At 36.6% G+C, this 19,978-nt stretch overlaps 1 protein-coding gene across 2 annotated transcripts in view; it reads right to left on the bottom strand.

Moving 5' to 3' along the window:
- The window catches only part of KLHL32 (kelch like family member 32), a 294,695-nt gene that overhangs the window by 81,683 nt on the left and 193,034 nt on the right, over positions 1-19,978 (bottom strand). For both annotated transcript variants that reach the window (XM_027855902.1, XM_027855910.1), the window contains one exon: positions 4,673-4,888. In XM_027855902.1, the coding sequence (XP_027711703.1) occupies positions 4,673-4,888 (216 nt within the window). The remainder of the gene's footprint in view (positions 1-4,672; positions 4,889-19,978) is intronic.

The following is a 19,978-nucleotide window of genomic DNA, read 5'->3' as shown; positions in this document are numbered from 1 at the left end:
GTCTGTTTTTACTGTGCCCATTAGTTAATTAACTATATTTATGGAGATAAAATTTGACCTATTCATAAAACTTGAAGTAAGTATATAGAATAATATCCATTTTTTTGTTTTGTTTTTCACTCAAGACCTGGGATTTCATTGGTATTAGTTTCCCCCAGAGGGAAACTTCCTCTACTAATACAAATCAGCAACTTTACTGTTCCCATTAATATTTGACTGAAAAATAAAAGTTCTTTATTCCTGGAAGATAACAGTATTCATAGTTAATTATGAAACTCACCAACTCTATTTCTTCTAATTCCACACTTCTAAAAAAAATGGATACCATTCCAGCCTCTCATTCAGTAGCTTTTTTTTTTTCCACAAGAGACTTCAGCTCTTGGCCTCCAAAGAACAACTGCAATCACTATTTCAAATAACACCCCTTGCTCTCCTGATAGATCATAACCTTGAGAACAACTACTGCTTCACAGCACTTAGCACAGTGCTTGGCACATAGTAGGTACTTAATAAATGACTGTTAATTAACTGATTACTAACCCCAATCCCATCCTCTGTTGCATTATTTCCCTCTTCTAAGTATCCTCCTCACTCCTCCCTCTTCATCTGAATTCTAGATCATTTGCAAAGTCTAGTTAAGTTCTCCCTGATGGTCATGACTCATGGGACACTCTCCCTTCCTTTGAATTCCTGTAACACTTACTACGTGTCATTCATTTGGCATCTAATATTTTTACCTCTCTTTTAGTGTCATGTCCTCAATTAGAATATAAGCTCAGGGAGTTTATATTCATACTTTATATTTATTTATATCCTTCATAGTGAATACATAGCACATAGTAGGTAACTGTACAAATATAACTAATACAGTTTGATTAAAATAAAAAGCATGTGAGCGCACCTACTGTTTTGGCACTACACAGCCTGCTTTTCAACAAAACTAAATTACAGGAATCACTAAGGGGACTTACATGTCATTATTCTTTTCCCAACCATGCCATCTCCCCTACATCACCCACCCAATCATAAAACTTTATTCACCAAGAAACAACACGGCAGCCTATGTAAGCCCCAATTTTTTGGGGGGGGAATAAAGGGGAAATATCCTTAGCTGGATGCTGTCAAAGGACTTTAAGCTGTGAAATTTCTACAACTGTTTCCCCCATCAATCAAAAACAAACCAAAGCAAAGCAAAACAAACAAGCAACCAAAAAATCCTCATGCTGATGCTTTCCAAGGTGAGAGTTAACACAGCTTAAGATTTACTTGTTTCCATGCACAGTATTTTCTTTCCTACTGCTTTTCTCATCTCTACATCTTTCTTTTCTTTAGAAACAGATGTTCTAATTATTACTTCTAGACTGACTTTGGGTATCCTGAAAATTTCATTCTTTGGAGTTGGAGGATTTCATTCATTCATTCTTTTATTCATTAATATCATATTTCCCAAGCACTTCCTATCTATCTATCTATCTATCTATCTATCTATCTATCTATCTATCTATCTATCTATCTATCATCTATCTATCTGTGTGTGTGTGTGTGTGTATGTTTGTATGTGTATCCATACATTCTGAACACAGTGGAGTCAATTGATGGAATCAGTGTTTCATGGCTTGATGATAATGAGAGACTCGTCTAAGAAAAAGACTAGGACAAAAAAGTACCCTGGGGGGAAGAAGATGAGGATAAAGTTTAGAAAGGGCAGATGGACAGCAGACCTGGCAGGGCTAATAAGGCATAATCTTTAGGGATTTCATCAAGGAAAGTGAGTTGGAAGCTCAAGGGGCAATTATTAGGACAGCAAAAGAAAAAAAGGGAATATAAGAAAGTATATTCAATGTGGATCATTTAGAGTTGTATGTAACTGTTTTGAATCCCCATACCTTTTGATGTTGGGCCACTAATGAAAATTATACCTTTAACAACAAAAGGAGATGCCAAATTTTATTTCTATCCTTAAATTGGCATGCCCAAGTAGGTCTCAAATATCTGTGTGCACGCATGTGTGTGTGTGTGTGTGTGTGTGTGTGTGTGTGTGTGTGTGTATGCTTGGGGGACATGTGGAGGGTGGTATTTATTATTGGGAAGTCACATAGGTTACTGGTAGCACATATTAATCAACTAGCAGTATCCCTCATCAGCTTTTCTATTACTTGGCCCACTTTGTGCCAATTTCCTTTCTCTTCCCCAACACCTCTTGCTTCACTGTTCTTCTTTAAGACATGGGATGGGGATTTGTCAAAGTCAATGAGCACTTTATTACAGTGAGAGTGCTCAGTAATGAACAATTCAGCAATTTAATGAGATTCTGGAGATCTGTCTCCAGCCTGTCCATCAAGTTTCACTTCTATAAAGCACCCTGACACTAATCCTCTGGCATACCCAATCTTCACCCTGGGCTGAATATTAGATTCTTCCATGGTATATTGCGTTAGTAGTATAACCTTAGCAAAAATGATGAACTTAACTACACTGGAGGCAATATAACTGGTCTGATTTGATCTTTCTCTATTGGGTTGACTATGAGGGAATTACTTATTTACTAAGATAAAGCAAAAACAGCTTCTTATTGCCTGCTGAATGCCTAAATTGGTAAATATTTATGTGAGTCTTTTAATTCTTTCTGGAGGTCCAGGTACAAATATACATATATATACTGCCTGCAGCAGAAACCAGTTCTTAAAATTCTACATTACAGCATTAGTAACCTTTAGAGAGGCAATTATGATAACGCTTAAGTGGACAGTATAGCATTTTTGTCACTCAAAAATCTGCACATTACCATCACAATCTCTGGCAGTGTCTTTCAACAGGATCTGATCACTATACCACAAAAGGGGATAGGTAGAAGCCATTTGAGGATATTGGCCCCTGATCTCATTTCAATTAGAAACAACCAATTGCAGAAATCATCCCCACTTTTTCTTCCCTAGGGAAACATGAGTTCCTTTGGCTGCCACATCTGAGAACTGAGCTCTTCCTTGGTCAGTCAATTTCTGATTATATTAACAATGAAGTAGGATAATATGGATAATTGAAATCCATATATATTCAAAAAAATCTCATTCTGGCCAAGAGTCCCCATTTCCTCTCTAATAAACCTTTTCTTTTAAACCAGAGTTGTTAAAAAAAAATAGTAAAAGCTGCCTGATTTGGGTTTTCTCGCTTTATATTTCCCTTGGTGAAAATGCTAATGAACAGGAAATGGCACAAAACGAGACAGCAAGTGAAAGGCATGAGGACTTGAAGAAAGAGGCACACAAATCAATAATCTGTATTTTGGTAAGGACCAACCAACTTTACTACAAAGAGTACTAGATCTGATATCAGAAGACTTGAGTTTGATTCAATTCAACTACACAAGCATTCATTAAGTGACTAGTAGGCTCAAAGGCACTGTGCTAGGAGTGATAAAAAAACAAAAACACAACAGCCCTCGCCTTCACAGGGTTTATAATCTCCTGGGGGGACTGAGGAAGGGAGAAAGAGTAGAAGAATACAACATATTCATAGATAAGTAAAAACAAAGTACATGCAAAGTAATTTCCAGAGAGACAACGCTAAGGGTTGGGGTAGGACAGGTAGTCAGGAAGGGCTTCTTCCCCACCTGCTAACCTGGATCTGAATCCTCTGTCACTTACTACCCACTTGACTATGGACAAGTCACTTAATTTCTGAGTCTCAATTTCCTCAGCTGTAAAATGAGTGGGGATGGACTAGTTGATACCTAAAGTGCCTTCCAACTCTAAAATCCTACGGTCCCAGGTTAATTCCCCATTATAAGACTGATTTTCCTCATCTATAAAATGGGACAATGAAATCTGAACCATCCACTTCACAGGATGGTTGATAGGAAAGCAATTCATAAGCTTAAAATGCTATGTATGCATGAGATAAAAAGTTAATTCAGCAGTTACTCAGAACTCAGAAGTCATGCTCTGTCTTGTGCGCTCTGTTTATTCAAATTCTTGGGAAATACTGAAAATTCAGCATTCTTAAAGTAAACAAAATGGCAAAATGATGGTCAGTTGTAGGACAGAAAAAGAAGAGAGGGACAGCAGGGAGAAATGAGAACAAAGGGGAAAACTGAGACAGAAAGGGGTCAGGTAAGAGGGCAGGACCTTAGGCAAGAATAAATAACAATAATAATAAAGTTGGAAGCTTTAGCTTCCTCAAGGATATAGAATATTCCCTAAAGGGTCTTTCACACATAGTCCAAACAGTTCTCCAATGGAAACTATACTTTTGCGATGCATAAAAGGCCATTTCAGAATTTTGTACTTGAGGCCTACGTCACTGTTTTATAAAAGTCAAAGCAATCCACTTTTCTCACATTTAAACTATTTTCACCATGAAATAATTAATAACATTACTACCTCCTAGAATTTGAAGTCAAATATATTTGGTTACAGGAAGGCCCCAAGGAAATCTCATCTGTGACTTTAAATGTGAGTTGAGAACCCAAAACCTCAAGATCAAGTCCTTTCCAATCACCTGACAAGTCAAGAGAACACTCTGTCTAAAAATTCACCTAAGATAAAAGGGTTCACACACTTTCTTGACCGCTTAGCCTTTAATCATTTACTACCTCCACAATCCCAGAATTCAAGCAAAGGGAGCATGTCAAGGTTTTCTACCACACATTCTGCTGATGAGGAAGCTTCCTTACCTGCCAGATTTGCTCTTCACTTAGGGACGTCAGCTGGTCACTCTTCAGGACCTCTTGAAGGAGGCAATAAGGAAGTGTTAGAACTTCTTCAGGGTGACTCTTCAGGAGTTCAGAGAGGTGTTTCACTAAAAAATCGATCACTGCCTTCTCCAGCAAAGTGAGATTAAAGAGGTCAGCAAGTCTGTACAGATCCAAGTAATTAAAGCTATTTAATTCCTAAGTGAATAAAGAAAAAAAAACCTTTCAGAAATGATGCAAAACCCAACTTGAAGGTCAAAGGATATTCAGATCAAACCAACAGGGACTATGTGACACACACTACAAAAATCCAAATGCACACCATTTTTCATTTGGAAACTTTCTCAATTAGAATGCTTCAGGCAAGGGTCTATGTTCTTGGATGACAATTTCTGCCATTTTGCCTACCTCGAAAATAAGAACTTCAAACATTCAGTTAAGGAGACAGAAAGTAGTTTCTAGTTTAGTGATCCAATTGAAATGCTTTTTGCAATTTTCTAAAAATGCTTCTTAGTAAAAAGAAACAGTGATCTTTTTACACTCACTCCTATACCCCAAGGATCCAATTTTTCTCTTACAGCTAACATGAGGGATGCAGAATCAGAAGACACACACACATCAGAAGACAGACTGACACTTAGAACTTTTTTTTTTCAAAACTCCACTTTGAATGATTATGAACCATCAAGATTTGGTGAAATTAACACATTACCCTTAAAGAAGTACAGTGTCAGGCCTTTTTGCAAATTTCAGAGAACTACCAGTCATCTCTCTCTACCAAGTTTTTGCCTAATCTATTCAAAGCAGATGAAAGTGATTCTATTTTTTAAATGACCCAGGAACAAGAGATTTTTCAGTTTCACTCAGTAGCCTGTTGCAGTGTCTAATCACCCTTATGGTCTGACAGGTTTTCTTTTTGTCCAATTAAACTGTCTTGAATGTGTGTGTGTGTGTGTGTGTGCGTGCGCACACGTGCACACACGTGTATGTGTGTGTGTTGTATGTTTTATCTTCTGCATGGATGGATGGTTTGCACTATGACTCCCTTTATTGTATCGGATGACAAGGTTAGGCTATACTTCCCTCATTCAAAGTGAACACATTACAGTTATAATACACCATCAAAGACCATTGCTTCCCCTCTTATGCATATAATGCAAATGAGGCAGATCTACCGTAGGCACCTAGGACCATGATTAGGGATGCTTAGATGCTGGAAATGAGCTTAGTTTTCTAGCACTTCTGCTGAACACTGCCCACCCTTATGTCCACACTGGTTTACTTGATGTTCCCTAGGTGGTGACAACGACATTCCATCTCCCATATCCAAGCCTTTGCAAGGCTCATGTGCTTTCTCATTTCTACCTCTTAGAATCCATAACTCCATTCAAGACTGAGCTTAAAGGCCACCTCCTATAAGAAGCTTTTACTGATTCCCCAACTTGTTACTGTACCTTCCTCAGCCCCCAACCCAGTTGAAGTTTTTATATGTTTTGCATTCACTTATTTATGTACCTGTTGTTTTCCCCCAGTAGAAAGTAAGCCCCTTCAAGACAGGGGCTATATCATTCATATCTTTATATCTCCAGGTCCTTAATAAACACTTGTTGAAGAGTCATCCCCCAATAGATACATGGTCAAAAGATATGAACAAATAGCTCTCAAAAAGAAGTGCAACCTCTTAGCTATGTGGAAGACTGTTTGAAATCACCAATAAGAGAAATGCATATCAAGACAAAGAACTGGGAATTGTGGGAATGCCTGTCAATTGGGGAATGGCTGAACAAGTTGCAGTTGATCATGATGGAATACTATTGTGCTATAAGAAATGATGAGCTCACTGGTTTTAGAAAAACATGGATAAACTTTCATGAAATAATGAAGAGCAAAATGAGTAAAAAATGAAGAGGAAGTTGTATATAGTAACAGCAATATTGTTTCAAGAACAATTTTGAGCAGCTAACTCATTTTGACTATTATAAATCCCAAATTAACTACAAAGGACATATGAAGGAAGATGTTATCTTCATCCACAGAAAGAACAGATAAACAGATGTATAGAATGATTTTATACACACACACACCACACACACGCACACGCACACACACACACACACCCATAGATACACACATATTTGTGTCTAATGGTAGCCATCTTTAGGGTAGAAAGTGGAGGGAAGAAAAAAAAAGAAAAAAGAAATATACATGATAACTTCATTAAGTTGTATTTAATAAATTTTCAGTTTCATGTGCAATTATTTTTTCTATCATACTGCATTATGGAAATGCTTGTTTTATTCCATAAATTCAAAATAAAATAAATAAAATAAAATAAAAACCTCTGAGGTTTCACTTCATGCCCTGCAAATTGGCAAAGATAATAATATGTAAATAGTCCATGTTGAAGGGATTGGGAAAAGTTAGATACAGACTTTCTTTTGGAGGAGCTAAGAACTGATTCAACCATTCCAGAAAACAATTTTGAATTAGACTAAAAAGAAGTGACAAAAATGTCTGTAACGTTTAACTTATAGATCCTACTACTTTACCAAAGGAGGAAAAAGACAGGAAGAAAGGTCCCAGAATCATCAAAATAGTCTTTTTATGGTAGCAAAAATCTAGAAACAAAGTAGATACCATTTATTAGGGAATGGCTAAACATATTGTCATATATGAATATAATGGAATATTACTGTGTCATAATACGCAGAATTCAGAGAAATATGGTAAGATTTACATCAACTGATACAGAGTAAATTAAGCAAACCCAGGTAAATAGTATGCAAAATGACTACAATAATATGAACACAAAGAAAAATAAACAAACAAAACTTAACATCGTAATTTTAATGATCAAGCTCCGCCCCAAAGAAGAGATGAAAAATTATCCCTCCCTCCTTTCTTGATAGAAGTGGGAGACTATGGATATGAAACATTTCATATACTGTCAGATTCATTTGGTAGATGAGTTAATTTGCTAAACTGCTTTTTCTCTCTTTTATTCTTTATTATAAGAAGTAGTTCACTGAGTAGAGGAAGAGAATATATTCAGAAATAAAGTGCAGTAAAAATTAAAATATACCAATAAAATTAAAGATTAACAAAATCTAAAATTAAAAAACTTTAAAAAATTTAATTGGCATCCAAGCTATCTTTAGACCTTCCCTTTAAGGTTCTGGAAGTTCATAAACCCCTATATCAGACTAAAACCAGAATAAAACAACAGATTCCATCCTGATGGGCACCAAATATACATATACCTAAAAGACTATTTTATGGAGAACTTTTCTTGCACAAGACAAGTGCTCATATGGAAGTCAGAAGCAGTGGTACAGAAATACTCTTAAGGTCTCTTGATTGTGAGACACGGGAGACGCTGGCACAGGACCACCCAGCATGGCATGCCCACTTCAAAGAAGGCACTGTGCTCTATGAGCAAGGCAGAATCGAAGCAGTATAAAGGAAAAGTGAGATTCGCAAATCTAGAAACTCTCCATCCTAAATGTTCAAATGGACTATTTGTGCCCAATCTGTGGTAGAACCTTCCAAGTTCACATCGGACTGAATACCCTCAATGGAACATACTGTACTGTTGGTCCTCTTTGAGTATGAAAGACCAACCATATCAACAAAAAATCATTTTTCAGTCTTTTTTTCCCCACAAGGCAATGTGGTGAAGTGACTTGCCCAGGGTCACACAGTATAAGTGTTAAGTGTCTGAGGCCAGATTTGAACTCGGGTCTTCCTGAATCTAGGGCCAGTGCTCTATCCACTGCACCATCTAGCTGTCCCCTATTTTTCAGTCTTTAGGGACAAAAAACATACAGTTTTTTTAGGGATTTTCCCCCTTCTGCAAAATTTCTCAAAGCTAATATCATATAAGTTCTGTAATGCTAGTTCCAAATTTCCTAAATGCCTGAGGATTCATGCATACAATAATTAGTCTAAGTGTAATACACATTATTCCCCCTTCTAGCTATCTAGAGTTCTAGAACACTAATTAAGTAGCTCCTCCAAAATTTCTGTCCTCATCTTGGCTCTAAAGCTTGTTTGAATAATGCTTGAGATATACAAATACATGTCTATGAAATATAAAAATATACGACTGAGAAAAATTTAAGGGCAGATCTTAGAGTAACTATCTCTCAATCCCACCATCAAGGTCACTTTATTATGTGGTAGCTTAGGTCCTATTTTTCTTTTGTGAGAGGTGACACTTCTTTACAGAAGCCAAGATAGATGGCTTCAGGAATGAACTGTAAGAACCTTCTACAGAATGTTGCTAAAAATCCCTGTTTGCCCATGCTTTCAAATGGGAACTAGCTCTTGTCTGTAAAAAAACACAAGTTGGACTAGATCTCTAAGTTTCTTCCCCACTTACCAACTCTAAGATTCTCCTGTGGTCTTATTTTATATCAATCTGTCCAAAGATTATGACCTCCCATTTACAGCTTTTATCAAAAGTGTGTTAAAATTCTTATCATCAGGGGTCAGGTCCTCAGAGAAATATCTTAAGTAGCCTCCCAAATATAAGTCTTGGGATATGAATAGTATGCTTAAAAAAATCAGGCAGGAGAACAGCAGTTCCCATTACTTGTAGTATATATGTGACTAGGGTATAGTTAGAGTTTTTTCGTAATTATTCCTATGCCTAAAAATATACATAAAACTACTACTATTTAGGGACTGAGTTTTTCATATCAAAAAGTAATTGTATTCATACATCCATGGTTCTATGCTGGATGCTATAAATTATGAACTCAAATGAGATCCCTGCTTAATAAGGTCTTGTAATTTAATGCAAAGAACACAGATAGACACAATGTAAATGATTGATTTTTTTATTTTATTCTACTAGAATTTTTTTCTTAACTTTTTTATATCCCGCTTGGTAGATGTACTTGAATATAATTATATAATGCCTTTCTTCAGCTCTCAGATTTTGTTTGTTTGTTTTTCAGTTTCCTGAGGATTCTCCCAAAGCATAATCTAAAAATGTATTCTCAACTTCTTTTAAGAGAGAAGTAAATGAAGAAAAGGTATTGCATTATAACAGAGAGGAATAAACCCTACATAGAGAGTTATAGAGGACCAAGGTTTAAATCTTCATTCTGCCATTTATGACCTGCGTAACATTGGGCAAATCTTCTCTGGGCCTCAGTTTCCTCATCTATGAGATGAGGGGGTTAAACCAGACAACCATTAAGGTTTCTTGCAGCTCTAAATCTGTTACGCCTTAATAAAGTAGAAAATAAATGGATATATATATATATATATATATATATATATATATATATTCTTCTACATACAAAAATACTTGGATTCTACTCTCTAACCAAGCCAAATTACTAAACAGTAATTTGTAATTTAGTAAACTTAATTTAGAAAATTACAAATCACTAAAACAAACATTTGGTGTGTAGGTATTGGGGGAGGGTTGGGGCTTGGGGGGAGGAGTGTTTTTTCCCCTCTGCTTAAAATCAGAATTGCACAAAATCCAGTAAGTTCTTCAGGTATGCCTTTGGTTTCTTTATACCTGGTTTTCATTACAATTACCAGGAATGGGGAGGAAGTGCTATGTAATATAAAAAACACTAAATTTAGAATCAGAAAACCTAGGTTTGAGTCTCTTAATACTGTGGGATCATGGACACATCCTCTAACCTCACTCTCATTTATGCAATGGGAATAATATGATCACACAATTATAATTGACCTTAGAGGCCTCTAACTCAAATTCTCTCATTTGAGAGAAAAAGCCAAGCCCCAAGGGGATTAAGTGACTAGCCCAAGGTCACACAGGTAATAAATGTCAGAGGTGACTTTGGAACCTAGGTCCCATATCCATGGAAAGTCTGTATCCCTTCCACTGTACCATATCTCCTCCCTTATAATTCTATTAACTACTGCATAGGGACTTAGTGAGGAAAATTGTTTGTAAACTCTCATACATTATATGCACGTGAGTGATTATGATGATGTTTAACACTTAATTAAGTTGTAAGAGAGGAGAATTAGGGAAGAAAGGGGATGGTTTTTTAATTCTTTCAGTGTTTTCATCATGACAAGATACATAATGTTTGCTACAGAGGGAGGAATAAAATACCTGCATTTCAATTCAATTAAACCATTAAACATTTTACTTTTAATACCTATTACATGCAAGACACTGTGCTAGGTATTGGGGATACATAAATAAGCTTGGCCTCAATTAGTGTGAATAATGAATTCCCCCCTTGAAATGGTCACATATATTCAAATTTGCAATATTCAAGGTTGTAATTATATAAAATATGGTAACAAGTTCCAGGCCAATGGAAATACACAGTACAAACTCAAATAAGTTGACCTCTTGGAGTCATTTTCGCACTAATCAGGACCTATCAGACTAACAAGGAAATACGTGATAGGGAGAAAGGAATGATTAACAAAGTGCTGTATAAAAATCTGAGTAGAAAGAAAAGAATCACTTTTCACTTAGAGGATCAGATCATAGGATCACAGATTTAGAGTCAAGAGGGACCTAGTAGTTACATCTAGATTTTATTTAGTCATTTTCCTCATTTTACAGATATGGAAACTGAGGCCAAGACAGGTGCAATATCTTGTTCCAACTTACACTGGTAGTAAGTAAATAGCAAAATCAAGATTTGACCTCGGATCTTTGGATTCTAAATTAACTGTTCTTTCCAGGGCACCCCACTGCCTCAGGGAAGGTTTAATGGAGAAGACGGTACCTAATCTCGCCTCTGAAGGGAACATTTTCACCAGGAATAGAGAAGGAGGAAGTCAAGCAGTATTATAACAACAAATGCTGAAGATGGTTATAGATGAGAGTCTTTGCCTAAAGAAACACCTAGAAGCAAGGTTGAAATGAATTTCAGTTTAGCATCCCCTTTGAAGGTCAAAAAGAAGTCTTTGTGACAAAGTAAGAAAAGGACTAATGCATTAAAAGGCAGAGACCAGCAAATACTATCGACACTTAAGAGCAGGAATGCCAATTGAATGTGGATATTAGCCTTTGGCTCCTAGAAACTAAGTTACAAGTGTGGAGATCAGGAAGTGAAAGTGAAGTAGGTGGTCTGTCTGGATGCAAGACATCTTTTAAGTGCATTGCCTGGTATGCTTAACTCTCCACTCAGAATGGATAAGGCTAAGGGATGGATGGCCACATCTAAAGCGACAGGATTCTGAACTATGCACTGTCTCTCTTGGTTTATCACTTACAAAATAGGATTTAAAAAGCAAATCATAAGCCAGTGCCGCATTCAAAGCCATGACCTGACAGTCTGTGATGACATTATTCAGGTAGGTCTATCTCACTCCTAAATATTAGTACTCTCATTTTATACAGAGTTTGGGTGACATGCCCATGATCACACAGTAAGTGTCAGAGCAGAGACCCACATGAAAGAGCCTGTGTCCCAGAAAATGGCTTGACATTCTGGCCCAATATTAAAATGGGAATTTCTATACAACTGGTTGAAGATACTAGCAGACACCCCAGAGTGCTACAGTTTTACTATCATAAAGGATGCATTACAGTCCACAGGGAATCACTTTTTCAATCCACTAGGCAGTCATTTATTTTCTCCATCAACTGAGAACTTGGAGTTATATGGGTTTGATGATACCTTTTTTAAGGTGAATTTTGACCTAAATATGAGAGAGTCTCACATACTCCCTTATGTTCTCAGCCTTCCAAACTCAGATAGTAGTTTCCAATGGAGATTACAGCTCAACACTAAGAGCTGAGCCCTCTGAGTAAAAGTTAGAGAAAAATTTCCTAAAAGTTCTATCTCTATCATGTCTCCATTCAACCCACAACTTCCATTAATTTTTTTTTCAGAATTACTGTGTACACTTCTTGTTACTCAGGAAACACTTAAAAAGTATATTGTGCCTGTGGTTTTAGTGTTACTTAGCTTCATTCTTCCTTTCCCCTCAGAACACACTCTTTATTTGTTTTGTATAGTGTGGATGGCAAATTAAGTAGAAGAAACACAAAATGCATCCTCCATGTTTCACTAACTAGACACAAGTTTTTCATGTTCAAGAATTTTTAGTCCTACATACTCTTTAACTTCAGTTTCTCTTTTATTGGCTTTTCTTCCCTTAATGAAGTCACTAGAGGTATGAGCATTTTAAAGAAAGTACTGAGCACCTTAGAGAAAGTAAAGTAAACTGTAAACAGATGAGATTCAGTTCCAATTTAAAAAAAAAAAACTTTGTCAGGTAGATTTTCTGATGGCTATTGGTCTGTTAATAGGGCCAAGCAATGATGGCAGGAGAAATCAGGGAACTGATTAGGATGGGCTATTTTCTCTTCACCTCCATAGCTGCCACAGTGAACCAATCAACAGGCAATCCACATAAGCACCTACCATGTGCCAAGCACTGTGTTAAGCGCTAAGGATATAAAAAAGAGGCAAAAGGCAGTCCCTGCCCTCAAGGAGCTTAGAATCTAATGGAAGAGACAACATGCAAGCAAATGTATACAGAGCAAGCTATGTAAACAGGCAATAATTGAAAGGAAGGGCTTCCACACTTCCACAACTGATGAAGGCAGAAAGAAGAAATAGTTATACCCACAGACATCTCTCTGGAGAAATGCTTGGCTTATTCTTTCTCCTGGGCTAACATTGTTAGGTAAGTCCCATTCAAGTTTAACAACCGCCTAACAACAACCTTGCACTACAAAAGTATTGCCTATAACTTATCCTGAAAATCTGCCCAAAAGACATCCTGCTTTAATTTCATATCAGTGTTAAATTCTGACAAGAAATAAAACAGACAGGTGAAAATGCTCAGGAAAACTATATAAACTGCCTTAAATACTTACTTCTAATACTTCTGAGTCCTAATCCTGAGGATTTTATTGACTCATGAAACAAAATCAAAACTTTGTTCTGAACATAGGCCCTATTTCCCTCAAAATTAAATTTCAATGAAGCCCACAATAAGTACAATTTTCCAACATGTACCTAAATGTTTTCCTTCCAAATTCAACAACAAAATTCAACAAACTTTTTTTTTAAAGTGCTTACTACATGTAAAGCACTGTGGTAGAGTACTGGGGCTTCAAAGATGAAAAGCAGTATAGTTCCTACCTTTAAAAAGCTCACAATCCAACTGGGGATAAAATATGTATACACATGACACAAGTAGAAAATAGCATGGGCACAGAACAGATCAGGACACAGTGCTCTAAGAAAACTTAAGGAAGGAGAGCACATTTTCCACTTGGGATAGAATAAAAGGGTGGGGAGAGTAGAAATCAGGAAATGCTACATGGAAGAGGTGATACCTGAGCTGGGTCTTGAAGGAAGGGGAGGATTTCAATAGGCAGAGCTGAGAGTTTATTCTAGATCTGTGCAAAAGCACAAAGTTAGCAAAGTGTAGGACAAGATGGCACTCAGTATTCTCCAATGGATCTGTGACTTCCTTGGCATGGATAGGCATTATCTCCAGCTTAGCAGATGGCAACTCATCTAAATGACTGCTTGTCCTTTACAGCTCTTGTCCATATCCTCCCATAAATTCACCACACGGTGTCCCAATGGGCTCGGGGCCTTCCTCATCTTCTCTTGGCATACCAAAAATACCAGTGGAGCATGGTGGCTGTTTGACAGTTATCCTTGCACTGGCCATGAGACCAAACTATCTTCTTTCTTAGCCAATCCATTTCTTTGATGACATCATTTATATTGGGTTTTCTAATTCTTTATTTGTAATGTAGATTGTCCATGTCCATGATCAGTTAACCAATAAATCAAATATTTATTAAGCAGCTGCTAAGCATTTGGCAGTATGCTAGGTGCTGGGGATACAAAGACAAAAACTTGCCCCCAAGAAGCTAATGTTCTAACAGGGGAGACAACACGTAGGTATGTAGAAAATAAAAATAAAGGTAACCTTGCATGGGGAAGCACTAGCTGCTGGAGGAACTGGGAAAGGGCTCATACACAAGGAGACAGAGGAGCTGGGTCGTGAAAGAAGCTAGAGATTCTAGGAGATGGAAGTGATGAGGGGGCACATTCCTCACATGAGAGACAATTAACACAAAGGTGGAGAGAAGGGAGACAGAGTGTCACATATGAGAAACAGAAAGAAGGTCAACATGGCTGGACCATATGGTGTATGAAGGGAATAATATGTAAGAAGGCTGGGAAGGGAGGATGCAGTCAGATTGTAAAAAGCCAATACCACAGAGAAGAAATATTCTAATCCTAGAGTCACAGGGAAGCACTGGAGTTTCCTGAGGTGGACAGAGTATGACCTGAATACAACCATACTTTGGGGAAAAGTCATTTTGGTGTCTGTGTGAAGGATGGATCGATAGACAGAGAGAATTGAGGCAGATGGAACAATCAGGAGGCGAGTTCAATATTTCAGGAAAGATGACCACGTGTACAAAGAACCTATGGGCCCAAATGATGCCACTGAGTGAGAAAATATAGAGAGAAAAGAGAAGAGGCTCTCCAGGGGTGGGGAACCTGAGGCCTTGAGGCCACATGTGGCCTTCTAGGTCCTTAGGCATGGCCTTTTGACCAAGTCCAAGTTTTACAGAACAAATTCTTTTACTAAGGGGATTTGTTCTGTGAAGTTTGGATTCAGTCAAAGGGCCACATAAGAACCTAGAGGGCCATATGTGGCCTTGAGGCTACAAGTTCCCCACCCTGAGAGTCCTATGGGATAGCCACAATTAGAAGATATGACATGGATAATGATCTAACAAAGGAGACTGAGTAGTTATATAGGTAGAAAGACAACCGAGAGCGCAATGTCACAAAAACTCAGAGATGAGATTGTACAAGAGGAAAAGGACTCTTCGGGGTCTGTAGTGTTCCTTCTATGACTTGTAGCCATACAATACTACCTGAAAAATATAGAAATTTTACATTTTTTCATTCAGGTAGAAGCTGGGAGGAAGGCAGGGCAGCAAAAGGAGTTATTAAAATAACTTTGAAATTTTCAAAGGCAAACCAACTCAATCTCCTTCTGTTTACTTATGGTCTCATCTCATTGTCTATTTGCAGTGTCTCTCCAAGATAGATAGATGTTCATATGCATTTTAGAATCAGGCAAGAAACAAATTCTGATTATATTTAGTGTTAGTTAAACTTTACTTCATTTCTTTAGTTAAATTAACTGACAAGGGGATAGGAATAGGAATAAACATAAAATTATTTTTACCTCATCAGTAATTGGAAAGTCAAAGTTAGTTAAGAGTCATGATAGGAGATATAATGCCTAAGACTTCCACAAGACATGAAGTCTTCATTTAGTTTCAACTTATAAAATGTGTATATACATATGTGTATGAATACATACACATAAATACATACTTATACATAAACTAATACCTTAAGTTTACCACCATAACCTTCTCAGGCTAACATAAGGACAAAAACATTCTGATTTCCCTTTTTTCCCCCACTAACACCACAGCTCAATACTGTGCCCAACATATAATTATTTAATAAATTTTCTTCCTTTTTAGCTAGCTAGCTAGATAGCTACACTAGGAATACATTACATATTTTTCTGGGGGATAACATACTTCGGTTCATTATTCCACTTATGATATAGCACCCATTATAATAATGGCTAGCATTAATATAGTGCTTTCAGGTTTGCAAAACCCTTCATTTGATTTTCATAACACTGTGAATTAGGTGCTAGTATTATCTCAGTTTTACAAAGGGGTAAACAGGGGCAGAGAAAGGTTAAGTGACTTGCCCAGGATCACATACGTAGTAAGCATCTGAGGCAGGAAGTTTCAGGTCTTGATGACTCCAAGCCCAGCAATCCATCCACTAGACTACCTAGTGCTTGATTATAAATTACTACCTTTTACACAAGGTCACTTAGAAAATATCTTCACTGAGTCACCTCCCAAAACGTTAATGTGAAATCAACTGTTAAGTACTTGCTCCTGTAGCCACAAGCATACTTACTATACACTGTCATACACAAACTATGGTATAGTGCCCTATTAGTTCTAATCAGGCCTCAGTGAAATATGCTGGGTCACTAAGCATCACCTGCCAAGAACAATAATGTAGCCACTCCTTTGGGATACCTCCATTCCAGTAAGAACTAACAGGCATGTCCTCAAACTTCCACTGTTCATATTATAGAATCCTCAGATGTCTTGACACAAAACAAAATTTTTCTTGGGAAATTTCAGAATCAGGCAAAGAAACAAATTCTAATTATACTTAGTAGTAATTTAAGTTTACTTAGTTACTTTAATTTACTTAAGTTAAACCTACAACAGGATAGGAATAAGGACAGAAATAACAAAATCATTTTACCTAATCAGTAATTGGAAAATCGAAGTAACTTAGTGAAGGGGCATGCTAGCAGATACAATGCTAAAAACCTCCACAACGGAGGGAAGTCTTCATTTAGTTTCAGCTTACAAAAGCAGGCCTCCAAGTCATGCTTGCTTAATTCCTGGCTCCATTACCCACTCTGTCATACTCCACCTCCTAGACAGAAAGCAGCCTTGCTCCCACGAGCTGATCCTCCCCCACCCCTCCTGGCTCCCCTTAATGAGTTTTCTTCCCCCATTAGAATGTAAGCTCCTTAAAAGTAGGGACTGTGGGTTTTGGTTGCATTCACACCCTCAGCATTTTGCACAGTGCCTACTTTCTATTGAATAGGTCTACAGACTCGATATTTGAAAGGATTAAAATGACAATTTCTAAAAGGCTCCTCAGATCCCCAAAAACTTCTTTATATAGCTCTTTACATTGGTCCCTCATTTCAGATCTGTTTTTGTATGTCCTACTTCTACTCTTTGGATAAAAACATTTGTGTTCCATATCCTTCACTAGACTGTAAGCTCATAAAGGTAAAAGATTCTTATCTTCTACTTCATCAATGGCTTCCCATAGTGCCCATCTTAGGGCTCTGCATGCAAGAGCACTTGGTAAATACTGTTTACTTCATCAGGTGAGAAAGAAAGAAAAAAAGGACATTAAATATTTGAAGCAAATTTCTTTTTTTCAACAAATAGCAGCAGCCAAAAACAAAGTCAAACTTGTACTTAAAATCATTTGTTTCTATTGCATAATCCTTATTTGTGAACATGTCTTATCCTTCTGACTGGATTGCAGGCTGCTCAAGGACAGAAACTGTGTAATTTTCACTTTTGTGTGCCATGCATCTGGTAGAGTGCCTTACACATAGTGGGTACTTAGTAAATGTTGAATTCAATTGAATAAATGTTTAACTACCAAAAAAAAGTATTCGTTGTATTAGTGCTTAAAAATACTTCACCAAAGGCAAGCAAGGACATAGGTAACTGACGGATATATTTTAAGAACCATGCAGGCATTACTACTTACAGTGTACTCCCAGTTCCCATTCTCTGTATTATAAATAGCAGAAAAGGCACAATGAAAACTAAAGGGGGAAAACTGGCATTTCTTTATGACCTTATTTGAAAGATAAACTCCTTGGGGAAATACAATTTATTCAGATTATCAAGACCCTGCTGTGCAAATCTACAGTCTGGGAGCACACTACAGAGATCAAAAAATATTTACTTTATTCTGTTGGGTATAAAAGCTTTTAATGAATGCATAATTAAGACCAAAAAAAAGTATATACAGCTTTAGAAATTCCACTGCTGAGCCAAGCCATTAATATCCAAGGCATCACACCCAGTTGTGACTCCACCTGCTTCCTATTTGGATTACAACATAGTTATAAATCAAGGTATTATGTGACTACCCAACCAGGCTCCATAGAAAAGGATTGTGTGGAAAGACTTCCCTCTTGTCTCAGAAAAACTCAAAATAAAGAAGCTAAAAAAAGTGCAAATAAATGATGACAAAGAGCTGGAATTCTGAAGTTCATTGAAACAAATGAAATTATCATCTCCTAAAAAGCTGCAAATTATTTATATTAAACAAGGAGATAATTTTAATGAAGATAGATAATTTTATCTAAGATATAATGGTTCAAGGCTAATATTACAAACACTGTATGTAAATGAATAGGAGAATAAGTAACATGCATATTTAAGTTGGCAAAAGAAGCCCTGTTATGTGCATGGCACACTGTATACAATATGTACAACTGGACATTTTTTTCATAGGTATACCTATATAACCATGTAGGTAAGATATGACTGCATAGAACACTACACAACACTGTATATTAATACATTTATATAAATATGTATATGGTACAACTTGATTAAACTAATACAAAATATTAGAAGTGACTTACAAAATCTAAAATGAAAAATACAGCATGTTCTCATTCTTTGGAGCCTTTGAAGGCATTTAAATACATTTGTGTTTTATAACAGAAGGTTTCCACAATTAGGTTACTGGTGCATTTTCATAATCAATTGTATGCATAATATTTGAGGATCATGAATAATTTTAAATATGTTTTGGTGGCAAGGTCTCCTGAAATCTATAAATCCAATAGGCAATAAGCACACACAGAGCCCACCATCAACTAATACTATCAGTATGATCCACTAGGCTCTATATAATACTAAATGCTGTTCAAAATTAGCTTTAATATGGTGCTTCACAGTAGACATTTACAATCAGATTGTGGAAAACAAATAAGAGACAGAAATGTATAGTTATTTTTTGAATTGAAAAATCATCTTTAGGGCACTTCTAAAGTATTTTAAGAATCCCATTTAAAGAACTACAGAGTTCTTACAAAGCCATGGCACATACAGCCATTTTAAAACTACAAAGGTAGTAGGAGAATGTTGAAATAATCAGTATTACTGATTTCCTTATGTATCTCTAATTCACATATGACAAGAAGTTGATTTTTGAAAACATGCCTAACTTGGTTGTACTTTCATTAGTTTAGCTTCTACACAGTCTTATAACATGTTCCTTGGTGTATGTGTAGATATAGATATACATATATACACACATACAAATATATATCATATGTAACTTTTACATAAATTATCGAAAGGGCCCTGGATTAGACTCTGACCTACAAATTAACATCTGTGTTACCTTGGACAAGTCACTTTAACTTCTCAGGATCCTAGTTTCTTCAATTGTAAAATGAAGGAGTTGGACTCAATGACCTCTAAGAAGTCTTCCCAGTCTAAACCTGTGATCATCCTTTGATCTACTAAATCTGTTCCAATCAATATCTAAACCAATAGTGGAACTTTTTCAGCATATGGATTGTTTTTTTTTTCCTTAAGATGTTTAAGTGTTATAAGAAATCAAATCAGAAAGAAATTTTAAGAATCTACTATGTGTCAGACACTATGCTAAGTGA

The sequence above is a fragment of the Vombatus ursinus genome, unplaced genomic scaffold, assembly GCF_900497805.2.
Source record: "Vombatus ursinus unplaced genomic scaffold, bare-nosed wombat genome assembly UNPS02000582.1, whole genome shotgun sequence".
NCBI lineage: Eukaryota > Metazoa > Chordata > Mammalia > Diprotodontia > Vombatidae > Vombatus > Vombatus ursinus.
Note: the sequence above shows the minus strand (reverse complement) of the source record. Positions and strands in the feature narration are given on the sequence as shown.